General features: G+C 44.4%; 2 protein-coding genes across 5 annotated transcripts in view; one reads left to right on the top strand and one right to left on the bottom strand.

The window, feature by feature from the left end:
- Nucleotides 1-14829, bottom strand: part of BLOC1S2 (biogenesis of lysosomal organelles complex 1 subunit 2) — a 40352-nt gene that overhangs the window by 11864 nt on the left and 13659 nt on the right. For all 4 annotated transcript variants that reach the window (XM_073685610.1, XM_073685613.1, XM_073685612.1 and 1 more), the window contains exon 4: nucleotides 546-665. In XM_073685610.1, coding sequence (XP_073541711.1) covers nucleotides 546-665 — 120 coding nt within the window. The remainder of the gene's footprint in view (nucleotides 1-545; nucleotides 666-14829) is intronic.
- The window catches only part of RUFY2 (RUN and FYVE domain containing 2), a 142445-nt gene that overhangs the window by 121018 nt on the left and 6598 nt on the right, over nucleotides 1-14829 (top strand). The gene's annotated exons all lie outside the window — the stretch shown is intronic.

Raw genomic sequence — 14829 nt, 5'->3', positions numbered from 1 at the left:
ATGCATACCGGGATTGGGGGTGAGGGGTGCCACGCATACCGGGATTGGGGGTGAGGGGTGCCATGCATACCGGGATTGGGGGTGAGGGGTGCCACGCATACCGGGATGAGGGGTGCCACGCATACCGGGATTGGGGGTGAGGGGTGCCACGCATACCGGGATTGGGGGTGAGGGGTACCATGCATACCAGGATTGGATGGTGGGGACAGGATGGGGGCAGCACAAATACAAGGAGGGGGGCAGCACATACCAGCATGCTCGCCACCCGGGCGTAGAACGGGTTCAATAGCTAGTCGTATATATAACTTGCAAGGCATGAAGACAGAATCTCTTATAGCTTTGGGATCAATACAATCAGGATGAGAATGGAGAATGGAGTCCAACAGTTTCAATATCTGATTTCCCTCACAGAAAAGCAAAGAAACCAGTAGCTACAGAGAGATTTTAAGAATAGGCAGAGGTCATATAAACCTTGAGAATTCCAGGTGGATGTGGCTACCAGAAAACGTAATGGCTTGTGTATCAATGTTTAATGTTCTACTTACACTTCTTGTTTAGGTCCTTGAGATTTCGACTAATATTTCCGGAAATGTCTTTCATCTCCATATATTTCAAACATGTGAGCTTATTCATTTGTTCTAGAAGTTTGTAGTCTTCACTTGTGGCTGAAATAGGAATTTAGAAAAAATTCAAAATGAAAGCACTATTAAGCACATTATACTGGGTCAGTAATGGGACCGCACCGATCCTCACAGTCCTACTTTCTTCAGTACACAAGGTTATAAAAAAAATAGAAATATTAACATTTGCAAGAAAAGTTCTAACACAGGAAGTCACAGAGTTACAAATATCGGACTTACATATGACTCATAGCTATGAATGTAAGATGCTAAAATCACCTAATCGCTCATATATGTGGCTGCCACATTGCTCGCTGGCCGGTCTTGTTTTTTTTCTCCATCATGCACCACATCTCCAGCCTCTTTAGTATAGGCTAGGACTTCCTACAGTGCCCAGTCCTCAGAGGTCACTGCGCATAGTAAGGTCGCAACAACAAGATGTGTGTCATGACCTTATGACACACAGTGACCTCCCAGGTGTGAAGAGGCTGGAGATGTGGCGCTTAACAGTGGAAAGAGGAGGACTGGACAACAGGCAGCTGGAGAGGTGACAGATGACGTGAGTATTGGTAAAATAAAACACAAAAAAACAAATAACTACTTCTCTGGCTGCCCTGCCGAATGGTGCGGTGGTGATCGATGAAGTGAGTGTTGGCTCCTCTTCTTTCAGCCATTGCGTACCGCATCTCTGGCCTTTTCACTTAAGCCAAGACTTCAGGCCTTGGAAGTCACTGCGCGTCATAAGGTCACAGCGCATGTTTGGATATCACGACCTTACAACATGTAGTGACCTCTGGGGCCTAAGCTCGGTGGGAAGTCCTGGTCTATAGTGAAGAGGTCGGAGATGTGGTGTGCTATGGCAGCGTGGCGGCCAGAGAGGTCAGGGATAAGGTGAGTATTTATTTTTTTTGTTCTAACTGACATATAAAATTGGGTTTTGAACAAACCTACAGAACCCATCTAGTTCATAACCCGGGGGCCGTCTGTATATGTTTTTAGAGGTCAGGGCTTTGTTTTATTGATATATAGTTTCAAATTACTTAAATAGACAAGGTTGATAAAGAGGGAGCTTAATGCACACATTTAGGAATTGCTTTCAATAATAGTATTCGATAAGCTCTAAACTACTTAAATAGGGTTTGCCAAAATCGCACAGAGTGACTGCAGACTTATCGATTTGGGCAACCCCTTTAAATACCATGTTGGTCGGATACGCATAGAAGACAACTAGTGTTGAGTGAGCATGTTTCATTAACCCTTTCTGAGTATTTTGGTGTGCTCTGCATTTCTTTTACTGTCGCCGCAGTTGCAAGTGTCACGGCTGTTAGACACTTGCAGCTGCGGCAACAGTAAAAGAAATGCAGAGCACACCAAAAAACACGGCGAGCAACCGAGCGTGCTCACCGGAAAAAATAGAAAAGGCATAATCAAAGGGTATGCCAAAATGTTTTATTTATTATGCTTTGCTTATATAGCGCCATCATATTCCGCAGTAGTTTACATCATCATCACTGTCCCATTGGGGCTCACAATCTAGATTCCGTATCAGTATGTCTTTAGAGGAAACTGGAGAACCCAGAGGAAACCCACGCAAACACGGGGGGAAGATACAGACTCCATGCAGATGTTGTCTTTGGTGGGATATGAATCCAGGACCCCAGTGCTGCACTGCTAACCACTTGCTATCCAAAATATCTGACAGATGTGACTGCCAGCTTTGATACTGTTTTTTTTCCCCTTCTGTTTTTAAAACAGATCGGTTTTATTGAACAGAAAGTCATAAGTTACTTACCGGTTACGGGATTTTTCGGAGACCATGACAGCACCACGAGAGAGGGGATCCACTCACCAAGGACAGGAAACCTACAGGCTTAAAAGGGGCGGCCCTCTCTTCTCGCCTCAGTTTGGATTACAGAGCACTGAGAGGACCACCAGGTTAGTAGACATAGCAAAACATAATAAACCAACATTTCTATAAATCACCAACTTAAGAGTGAAAATTAATAAACAAGGAGTGCTCCCACCAATGTGAAGGGAGGGAATATAAGGGTGCTGTCATGGTCTCCGAAAAATACAGTTACCGGTAAGTAACTTATGACTTTACTGGTCGACCATGACAGCACCACGAGAGAATTACAGAGATGAAGAAGTTTAGGGAGGGACTACAGCTTGGAGCACCCTTCTCCCGAAAGTGAGATCAGACGAAACACCCGAATCCAGTCTATAGTGCCTATAGAAGGTAGATGGAGAAGACCAGGTATCAGCCTTACGTATGTCTTCTATCGAGACACCCGTCTTCTCCGCCCAGGAGGTCGTCACTGCCCGGGTGGAGTGCCTTCAATCCTTGTGGTATTTCCTCACCGCTGGATGTATAAGCTAGGGAAATAGCCTCCCTGATCCATCTAGCTATGGTGGACTTTGTGACCTTAGAGCCTTTCCTAACACCATGGTAGGATATAAATAACAAACTGTCTTTTCTAAACTCTTTGGTGACCAAGGGGTACCTAATTACACATCTCCTTACGCCTAGTGCATGAAACTCTTCTTCTTTCCGGTTACCCGGATTAGGGCAAAAGGAGGGTAGGACTACTTCTTGGAGTCTGTGAAAATGGGTAGCTACTTTAGGGAGATAGGCGGGATCAGGTTTAAGAATTATTTTATCATCCAGGATCTGAGTGAAGGGCAAGGCTGAAGACAGGGCATGAATATCACTAACTCTCCTAGCAGATGTTAAAGCTATCAGAAGCGCTGTTTTAAGGGAGAGGGACTTAAGAGTGGCTAACTCTATTGGCTCAAAGGGTGGACCAGTTAAGGCTTTAAGAACCAAATTTAGATCCCAGGGTACCAATTTGCTTTTCACAATGGGCCTGGACCTAAAGGCGGCTTTAATGAAACGAGAAATCCAATAATTACTCGCCAGATCACAGCTATATAAGGCGCCTAAGGCAGACACCTGAACCTTCAGGGTGCTAGTGGCTAGCCCTAACTCAAGACCTTTTTGCAGAAATTCTAGAATTTTACTTATTGGAGCCTCTTCACCGACTCTGGAACCGGAAAAAAATAAAAACTTCTTCCAGGTTCTCGCATAATTTCTGGTTGTAATAGGCTTACGGCTACGCCTTAAGGTTGTCACTAAGCATTGGGAGAATCCCTTTTTTCTTAATAGCTCCCCTTCAAGTTCCATACCGTCAAGTGGAGGCTAGACACTTGAGGATGGACTATTGGACCCTGGAAGATGAGATCCGGAACTTCTGGTAGAACCCAAGGATCTGACACAGACATGCTCCTGAGGCATGAGAACCAGGGGCTCCTGGGCCAAAAGGGTGCGCCCAGCAGAACTCTCGCCTTGTCCTCCCTGATAACCATAGGAAGAAGGGTTAACGGGGGAAAGGTATAGGCTAGGCTGAACCCCCAAGGTATCTGGAGAGCGTCTACTGCCAGGGGTTTTTCTTTGGGATCCAGGGAACAGAAGAGCTGAGTTTTCCGATTTAACTTTGTAGCAAATAAGTCCACTACTGGAGGTCCCCATCTTTGGACAATTTGGGAGAAAATGTCCTGATTTAGTTCCCATTCCCCCTGTCTCAGGGTATAGCGGCTTAAGTAGTCTGCCCTTGAATTTTCTTTTCCCTTTATATGAAGGGCTGTTAGGGAATGAAGATGGCATTCCGAGACCTGAAAGAGATGATCCGCCACTCTCATCAGAGATCTTAATCGTGTACCCCCTTGATGGTTCACATAAGCTACTGCGATTTTATTATCAGAGAAAACCTTTACGTCACGATTTTGAAGAAAAACTAGAAAATAATTGACTGCCCTGTCTATTGCTAGCAACTCTTTAGCGTTGGAGGAGAGATTATTTTCCGAATTAGACCCCTGGGTTACCATATCTCCAAGATGGGCCCCACACCCACTTGAACTGGCATCGGTAGTAATTGTTTGGGTTGTTCTAAAAACCCAGGGGACCCCTCTGGATAAGTTCACTTCATTATCCCACCGCTGGAAGGATTCAACTGACCGGGGAGACAAGGAAAACCTCCCCTCCAAGCGCCCCTTTAACATAACTTCATTATGCAGTGCATCCCATTGTAAAACCCTGGAGTGATATTGAGCCCACAGAACCCCGGGAAGGCAAGATGTCAGGGTACCTAACAGGGACATCGCAGCACTCAGGGACATGACTGGGTTTGACACTGCCCTTCTTACTTGATCCTAGATCCTTAGTTTTTTGGCTTCAGGGAGGTAACATGTCTGAGAATCTTAATCCAGCATAACTCCTAAGAATTGCTGAATTTTTGTGGCCGTTAACCTAGATTTATTTAAATTGAGGACCCAGCCCAGATTTTCTAAGATAGAGATCACTATTTTTAGATGCTTTCTACAATGAAGGGCCGAACTATCAGGAAATCATCCAGATAAGGGATAATTAATATGTCATGCTCTCTAACATGAGCCATTAGCTGTGCCACGATTTTGGTAAATACTCGGGGGGCTATGGCTAAACAGAACGGCAGGGCCCTATATTGAAAGTGCTTGATGACCCCATCTATAACCACGGCCACTCTAAGATATTTCTGGTAATCTCAATGGATAGGTACATGGTAATAGGCGTCTTTCAAATCCAAAACTACCATGTAACAATCTGGAAACAGACAGAGAAGAGTATACCCAATAAAAATTAACTTTTATTAATTACCATTAAAAGTGTCCTTAATAGTCCAAATGGGACACATCATACCTAAACATATCAGATAAAAACATCATATGGGGGAGAGATTAAGGATACCAGAATATACAGACAAGCTTGCCCTATATGGCCCTTATGGGGTAAATACCCTACCTAACAGCAGAGTGTTTTCACCTTAGCGAACGGTTTGGTGTCCCCGCTCCATGAAGGCTGTCCCTTATCTGACCCTAAACCTCCCTAAACAGACACACAAATATTTTAATAAGTAATTGACCAAAGTGAAACACAGTCATGCCTTAATTGACATGCTAAATATTTATGTTAATGGGGGAAGAAATGAAAAAACAGAGGGAGATGTATCCCATGAATATTACCAGTGGGATCATAGCCAGTCCTCCACCATTAGTGCACATAGGTGGGGACCGTACAGAAAACCGCACACAAAACCCCAAACATTTAGACAAGTATAAATTGGTCAAAATGGAATGGACTTATCTTGTCTCTAGTCCATCCAAAGGTCTCAGCAGGCATCTTAGATAGTATTTCTTTTGGCCCCTCAATAAGTGGCTGTATAGTTCCAAACACAATGTAAATTCACAATTAAGACTTCACATAGAATTTCCGATCAAACCGGACTCCCACTTCCTGGTCCTTCAATGTGGTGTAGACCCATAAGCAAAAAGTGTCCCTTCGATATAGTCCCAAATAGTCCCAACGCGTTTCACCCCCTCCTCAATCCGGGGCTCATCAGGGGACAAAAAGTCATTAGAGGAGAAAAACCATAGTTGGTGCACCAATAATAAGTGCTTCAATCCTGTAATATAGCCATGCATGGAGAGGCACACAACACCATGTATTTATACCTCCTCTCCCAATGATGTGCGCCAATTGATTCAAATTCCCCCGAAAGATCCCAATTAGTTGCAGTCATTTCCGGGAAAGTCCTGAGCGTAGAATGCAAACTGCGTTCCACTCCCATAGTTACGTATAATTCTGTCTTATGTCACTTCCGGTTGCGTACTCGTGGTCATTTCCAGTATTACCCTAGGTGTGGAATGCAAATGTGTTCCATTGTTTCTCTATACCCACACTCGCGCATTAATTTGTCTAATGTCACTTCCAATTGAGCAGTCGTTCCCAATGCTACCCTGGACGCAAGCTGCACACTTAAGTCTACCACCCGTGTCTCAGACTGTGACGCAAATTACGTCACTTCCAGAAACACCATGGAGATGAACTGCAAGCCTCCCTTATTTGGGAGACCGCTCACATAAGAATGGAGAACAAAAAAAGAACTTGCGGATGAGGGCACCCTGGCACCGGGGGAAGGTCCATTTTCGGATCTAAGACCCAAGAGTGTCAAAATGCCACCTATTTGGGATATCAGCAGCATTGACATTTTTTCGGCACTAGTTACTGAGGAAATTAGGAGAATCAACCCCAGGATACATAGGGTTGACCCTAATCTCACTTTTGATGAACGAAGAGTATTACAGGAATTGAACAATGATACCTCCCTTGTCATTAAGCCCTCTGACAAGGGAGGGAATATAGTACTCATGGATTGTGACCAATATGTGTCGATGTGTATGGGTATCCTCTCGGACACTACAACCTATCAGGTACTACAGAAGGACCCTACATCGAATTTTACCAGAATACTATCTGATATTTTACAACAAGCTAGAACGGATGGATTAATTTCACCAAGTGAGTTTAGCTTTCTCCTTCCGAAATTCCCTGTCATTGCAACCTTTTATACCCTTCCCAAGGTGCATAAGGGTTACCCTCCCCTGAAGGGGAGGCCAATCGTTTCAGGGATAGATGCATTAAGTCAGAATTCAAGTATTTACTTGGATCGGATGCTTAGACCGTTTGTCACAGCTCTACCGTCTTACTTGAGGGACACAACAGACTTACTAACTAAGCTGGACGGTATTCGGTCGATCCAGGTACCATACTGGTTTCAATCGATGTAGAAGCTCTATACTCCAGTATTCATCATACAGCAGGTTTGCTGGCAGTGGAAACCTTTTTGGGCACTAGGGGAAATCATTTGATCCCACACAATAGATTTATTCTCCAATTACTTGATTATGTCCTGAGGCATAATTTTTTTCCTTTTCATGGCAAGTTTTACCACCAGCTCAGAGGCACGGCCATGGGGAGCCCCTGTGCCCCTACTTATGTCAATCTGCTCCTGGGCTGGTGGGAGGACACTGTGGTCTCTGGGGATGAGGATGTCGTCGGAGGCCCATACATACAATTTTGGGGCCGATACATCGATGACATCCTCGTTCTCTTGACAGGAGACCAGGTACCTTTTACTAGGTTTATACAGCGTCTCAATATCAATGATCAAGGTCTAAAATTTACTTATGAGATAGGTGGTAATAAGATTGTCTTTTTGGATGTCACCATATCGATCGATGAATCTGGCTCTTTGAGGTCATCTATTTTCAGGAAACCGACAGCAGCAAATAGTCTGTTAAGATGGGGAAGTTATCACCCTACCCCTCTGAGGCAAGGAATTTCCAAGGGTCAATTTCTAAGATAAAGGAGAAACTGCTCCTCTGGATCTGACTTTCTCCATAGGGCCAAGGACTTAAAGGAGCGGTTCATTGATCGAGACTATCCCACTAAGGTGGTTAATAAAGCATACAATCATGCCTCACAGCAGGACAGGTCTAAATTGCTCGTACCACGAGCTAGGTCTGAACAGACCTCTTTTACCAGACTGATTGGGACATATGATGACCAACACCCAAGGGTTATGACAATCTTTAGAAAATACTGGGGCATCTTAAAGACTGACCCTGATATATCTAAGTGGATCACAGACTATCCATCCATTACTTTTAGGAGAGTAAAATCAGTTAAAGATCATTTGGTACATAGCCACTTTGTTCCCCCTAAAAAAGAGGGCACTTGGTTGGATAGAAGGTCGGTAGGCACTTTCAGATGCGGCCAATGTATTTTCTGTAAATACGTCTCACTTTCAGATACTTTTGAGAGTGCGGTAACCAAACGCACATACAGGAATAAACACTTTGCCAATTGTAAAACCATGGGTGTTGTCTATATGTGCACAAGCACTTGTCCAAAAGATTATGTGGGAAAAACTAAGAGACAATTTAAAGTTTTCATTGGTGAACATGTGGGGGACATCTGAAACAAGAGAGACACACCCCTGGCTAAACATGTGAACATCCATCATGGAGGAGATTTAAATTCTATTGTGTTCCGGTCAATTGAAGTTGTCAGCCCTCCAGCTCGCCAGGGAGATTGGAATAGGTGAATTCTGCAGCGGGAATCCAGATGGATTTTCTGGCTTGAATCCCTAACACCTGGAGGTATTAAGGAACAATTGAACTTCTCTAGTTTTGTGTAGCCTTTTTCTTTAAAAAAGCAGAATTGAAGCACTTCTTATTGGTGCACCAACTATGGTCTTTCTCCTCTAATGACTTTTTGTCCCCTGATGAGCCCCGGATTGAGGAGGGGGTGAAACGCGTTGGAACTATTTCGAAGGGACACTTTTTGCTTATGGGTCTACACCACCTTGAAGGACCAGGAAGTGGGAGTCCGGTTTGATTGGAAATTCTATGTGAAGTCTTAATTGTGAATTTACATTGTGTTTGGAACTATGCAGCCATTTATTGAGGGGCCAAAAGAAATACTATCTAAGACGCCTGCTGAGACCTTCGGATGGACTAGAGACAAGATAAGTCCATTCCATTTTGACCAATTTATACTTGTCTAAATGTTTGGGGTTTTGTGTGCGGTTTTCTGTACGGTCCACACCTATGTACACTAATGGTGGAGGACTGGCTATGATCCCACTGGTAATATTCATGGGATACATCTCCCTCTGTTTTTTCATTTCTTCCCCCATTAACATAAATATTTAGCATGTCAATTAAGGCATGACTGTGTTTCACTTTGGTCAATTACTTATTAAAATATTTGTGTGTCTGTTTAGGGAGGTTTAGGGTCAGATAAGGGACAGCCTTCTTGGAGCGGGGACACCAAACCGTTCGCTAGGGTGAAAACACTCTGCTGTTAGGTAGGGTATTTACCCCATAAGGGCCATATAGGGCAAGCTTGTCTGTATATTCTGGTATCCTTAATCTCTCCCCCATATGATGTTTTTATCTGATATGTTTAGGTATGATGTGTCCCATTTGGACTATTAAGGACACTTTTAATGGTAATTAATAAAAGTTAATTTTTATTGGGTATACTCTTCTCTGTTTGGTTCTCCTAACATTGTATACCCCTCCTCTTGCCGACTTGGTTTGGCTTGGTTTATTTTGGTTTTCAACAATCTGGAAACAGCAATTTTATTGTTGACCTTATCGATTCCATTCTGAAGGATTATCAGGAATTTATTCAGGGCTTTTAAATTTATAATACACCTGAAAGAACCGTCCAGGTTAGAGACCAGAAAGAGAGGGGAGTAAAATCCCAACCCCCTTTCGGACGCTGGGACCTCCACCAGGACTGCTTTTTGAACAAGGTCCAGTACTTCTTCCTGAAGAGCGAGTTGTTCTGATATAGAGCAACGGACCGGGGTCAAGATAAACCTTCCACGAGGAACTGCTTGGAACTGGAATCTCAGACCCGAACCTATCAGATTAAGGATCCGGTTACTGGCTGAAATCTTTGTCCAGGCAGGTAAGAAGACCATCAGCCTCACCCCCTACCTGGGCTAAGAGTCATTGACTCGATTTCCGGGGCTCCCGAGCGGAAGAAAACGTACTGAACAGAAGACCTCTACCTTTTGGTTTACGGTCTTCCCATTTATCCTGTGGCCTTTTACGCACAAATCTTCTTCTGCGAAAAGACCGCTTATAGGCAGGTATGGACAGGCTAGGGAAACCTTTCTTCCTGTCGCTAGCTTTGTCTAGGATTTCATCCAGGACTGGACCGAAGAGATGTTCCCCTTCGCAAGGTATAGCACACAGTCTAGTTTTCTAGCCTGGATGTCACCCGACCAACACTTGAGCCACAGAGCCCTGCGGGCGGCATTAGACATGGAGGCCGATCTAGCAGCTAACTTAACCGAGTCTGCGGAAGCATCCGCTAGGAAGGCTGCTGCCCCCTGCATGAGTGGGATACTAGACAAGATTCTCTTTCCTAAATGTGTTGTTTTCTAAATGCGATTCCCGCTGATCTACCCATACCTTCAAAGACCTAGCTGTGCAAGTCGCAGCAATATCCGGTTTTAAAGCCCAAGCGTTTGTCTCCCAGGTGCCTTTGAGAAACACATCCGCTTTTCTGTCCAGAGGATCTTTAAGGGCCCCCATTGTTAGAACCCTCCTGTTAGTTTTTTCTATTTTTGCTGGTCACATGACTTTTTGCCTTATAATCCAGCTCAGCCCTCCTGGCCTTGCTGGACTTCAGTGTTACATTTACTCTTAAGCTAGCCAGGTGCCTTGTACCTTACTCTGTAGTTTGCTTGGTCTTTTGACCACTAGTACTTCTGTTTGTTTGTTTGTCTTTTCTCTGCTACAATTTCTGCTAGGAGGTGTCCAACTATATCCCAGTCCTTAGTTCTTTTAGGGACCCCTCCCTTATATCTTTAGGTCTGCGTTCAGACTAGCCGAGGACTTAGGCGGGTCTGTTCACCAGGAACAGGTCCCCCGCTGCATCGTAGGGAATCAGCTTAGTCCTATTGTAGGGACAGTTTTCCTTTCTTTCCTTAGTGTTTGTAGCAGTTCATAACAGTAAGTCCAGCCCAAAAATAAAACACTCTAAGGAAAAAAAAAAAAAAAAATAAAAATATCCAGATTTCAGCATGGTGTCGGTTCAGGAGTTGGCTCAACGCCTGCAGGGACTGTCTTTGGAGGTGGCCAAGCTCCAGCAACACGTGAGTAGCTCTCCTGGAGCGCATTTTGTCGAACCGAAGGTAGGACTTCCAGATTTTTTTTATGGTAAACGGCAAGATTTTTTTTCCTTTAAAAACGCTTGTTTATTATATTTTCGTTTAAGACCCAGATCCTCGGGGATGGGCCTTTTCTCTACAACCTAATGATCCGTGTTTTAGATCTGTGGAAGATTTTTTTTCTGCTATGGGGTTGTTGTATGATGATCCTGATCGAGTCTCATCTGCTGAAACTGAATTAAGACGTTTGAAGCAGGGATCAGGTGACGTGGAAAATTATTGTACATACTTCAGAAGATGGTCGGCTGAAGTGGAATGGAATGACTCAGCATTAAAATGTTTGTTTCTTGATGGTCTAGGTGAAAGGGTTAAGGATCTGCTGATTGCCTTCCCAAAACCTGGAACCTTGCAGGAGGCAATGCAATTAGCCATACGTGTACCTATTCAGGATTTTTGGAAAGTTTTTTCTGAGGAGGAGTCGCAAGTTTTGCCTCTTCATAGGGACTATGATTGTACTATTGAGTTTGTCCCTGGAGCAACTCTTCCCAAGAGTCGCTTGTTTAATCTTACTGTCCCTGAGAGAAAGGCCTTGGAGGAATATATACAGACAAGCTTGGCCGCCGGTCACATTAGACCTTCTAAGTCACCTGTGGCTGTTGGATTTTTTTTTTGTTAAAAAAAAAGGACAGCGGTTTACGTCCATGTCTGGACTTTCGCGAAATTAATAAAATTACAGTACGCAATTCCTACCCACTGCCATTAAGTCCTGACTTGTTCAACCAGTTAGTGGGGGCCAAGTGGTTCTCTAAGATTGATCTCCGGGGGGCATACAATTTGTTACGTATGAAGGAAGGTGATGAGTGGAAAACTGCTTTTAACACTCCAGTGGGTCATTTTGAGAATCTGGTTATGCCCTTTGGTCTTACCAACGCACCAGAGTTTTTTCAGAACCTTATTAATGACATCCTAAGACCGTTGATCGGTAAGAATGTGGTGGTGTATTTGGATGACATTTTGATTTTTGCGCCGGATCTGGAGTCTCATTGGCAGAGTGTACGTGAGGTATTGTAGTTGTTAAGTGACAATTCACTTTTTGCTAAGCTGGAGAAATGTGAGTTCGCTGTGCAGAGAATTAGTTTTTTGGGCTACATTATCTCCAGCGAGGGCTTTGAGATGGACCCGGTGAAGGTTCAGGCGGTGCAGGAATGGCCTAGGCCTATTGGTTTGAAACCAATACAGAGATTTTTGGGTTTCGCCAATTATTACAGAAAATTCATTAAGAATTTTTCTATAATTGTTAAGCCGCTGACCGATCTCACCAGGAAAGGTGCGAATACGGTTCAGTGGACTACTGAGGCCATTGAAGCTTTTGTGTATCTCAAGGAGAGGTTCAGTTCTGCCCCCATCCTTATGCAACCTGATGAGACCAAGCCTTTTTAGGTCGAGGTTGATGCTTCTTCGGTGGGGGTCGGTGCTGTTTTGTCTCAGGAAAACAAGGATGGAGTACATCCCTGTGCTTTTTTTTCAAAAAAATTTTCTGAGACCGAACTTAATTACGATGTCGGTAATCGGGAATTGCTGGCGATTAAACTCGCATTTGAACATTGGCGTCATCTCTTGAAAGGTGGTAAATTTCCCATTCAGGTTTTTACTGATCATAAGAATCTGATCTATCTTGATGCTGCCAAGCGCTTGAATGCCCGTCAAGCTAGGTGGGCACTTTTTTTTCGCGGTTTAACTTTTCTGTTACTTACATCCCGGGTACCAAGGATGTAAAAGCTGATGCTTTATCTCGCAGTTTTTCTCCCATGGTTGGTACCGAGGAGGAGGAGGAGAGCATTTTACAGGAAGGTGTTGTGATAGCAGCATTGGACTCCGTTTTGGAAGATGGGATTCTGAAGGCCCAGGAGGATGCCCCGTCTAACACTCCCCATGGGAGGTTGTTTGTGCCTAGGAACTTTAGGAGAGATTTGTTTGTGGAGTGTCATGAGTCTCGGTTGGCAGGTCATCCAGGAATTTCGGAGACTAAGAGACTTGTAGGTCGCAGTTTTTGGTGGCCTGGGTGGCAGAAGGAAGTCATTAAGTGGGTGCGTCAATGTACTGTGTGTGCTAGATCTAAGTCTTCACATGCTCCTGCTGCGGGGTTGCTTTGCCCTCTGGAGGTTCCTAGTGCTCCTTGGACGCATCTTGCTATGGATTTTATTACTGACCTTCCTGCCTCTGAGGGTTTCACTGTTATCTGGGTGGTCGTGGACCGTTTTAGCAAGATGTGTCACTTGGTTCCCTTCATCAAACTGCCCTGCGCCAGGACACTCGCTAAGGCTTTTGTTAAAGAAATTGTCAGGCTCCATGGCGTTCCTACCGACATTGTTTCCGATAGGGGACCTCAGTACGTGGCTCGTTTTTGGCGTGCCTTTTGTGACAGGTTGGGAGTTCATTTGTCATTTTCATCTGGATATCATCCTGAGTCTAATGGACAGACAGAAAGAAAGAACCAGGATGTTGAACAGTTTTTGCGTTGTTTTGTGGCTGACAATCAAGAGGGGTGGTCTGAGTTTCTGCCACTGGCTGAATTTGCTCTTAACAACCATACATCCTCTTCTGCTGGGTGTTCTCCTTTTTTTTTGTTGTACTGGGAGACATCCGTCGTTTGGGTCATTCTCCAAGTTGGTATCAGCTGTGCCGGAGGAGGAGAATTTTTCCGGTGATTTGGAGAGAGTTTGGACTGATGTACGTCGTAACCTTCAAGAGGCTAACAAAAAATCCAAGAGGTACTTTGACAGGAAACGTCAAGAGGTTTTGTTTACGGTTGGTGACATGGTTTGGTTGTCCTCTAGGAATCTGCGGTTGAGGATTCCTTCTAAGAAATTGGGCCCAAAGTTTGTAGGTCTGTTTAAGGTGCTTCAGGTAGTTAACCAATCTGCTGTTAGGTTGGAGGTTCCTACCTCCTGGAAGATTAATCCGGTGTTTCATGTTTCCTTATTGAAAAAAGCTGATGTTTCTGATAGGGACGCCACTGTCTCTGTTCCTCCGGTGGAGGAAGACGGTGAATATGAAATTTCTCGCATTCTTAATTCTAGATGGCATAGAGGGAAATTGCAGTATCTCGTCGCTTGGAAAGGTTTCGGTCCCGAGGATAACTCCTGGGTAAGGGCGGATGATGTCTCTGCTCCTAGACTTGTCGGAGCGTTTCACAGGAGGTTTCCTGATAGACCTGGGCCTGGAGGATCCGGAGGATCCTCATAGAAGAGGGGGTACTGTTAGAACCCTCCTGTTAGTTTTTTCTGTTTTTGCTGGTCACATGACTTTTTGCCTTTATAATCCAGCTCTGCCCTCCTGGCCTTGCTGGACTTCAGTGTTACATTTACTCTTAAGCTAGCCAGGTGCCTTGTACCTTACTCTGTAGTTTGCTTGGTCTTTTGACCACTAGTACTTCTGTTTGTTTGTTTGTCTTTTCTCTGCTACAATTTCTGCTAGGTGTCCAACTATATCCCAGTCCTTAGTTCTTTTAGGGACCCCTCCCTTATATCTATAGGTCTGCGTTCAGACTAGCCGAGGACTTAGGCGGGTCTGTTCACAAGGAACAGGTCCCCCGCTGCATCGTAGGGAATCAGCTTAGTCCTATTGTAGGGACAGTTTTC

Source organism: Phyllobates terribilis, unplaced genomic scaffold (genome assembly GCF_046119375.1).
Source record: "Phyllobates terribilis strain yellow unplaced genomic scaffold, ASM4611937v1 Scaffold_5__5_contigs__length_657084704, whole genome shotgun sequence".
Taxonomy (NCBI): Eukaryota; Metazoa; Chordata; class Amphibia; order Anura; family Dendrobatidae; genus Phyllobates; species Phyllobates terribilis.
This window is presented reverse-complemented; position numbering and strand designations above follow the sequence as displayed.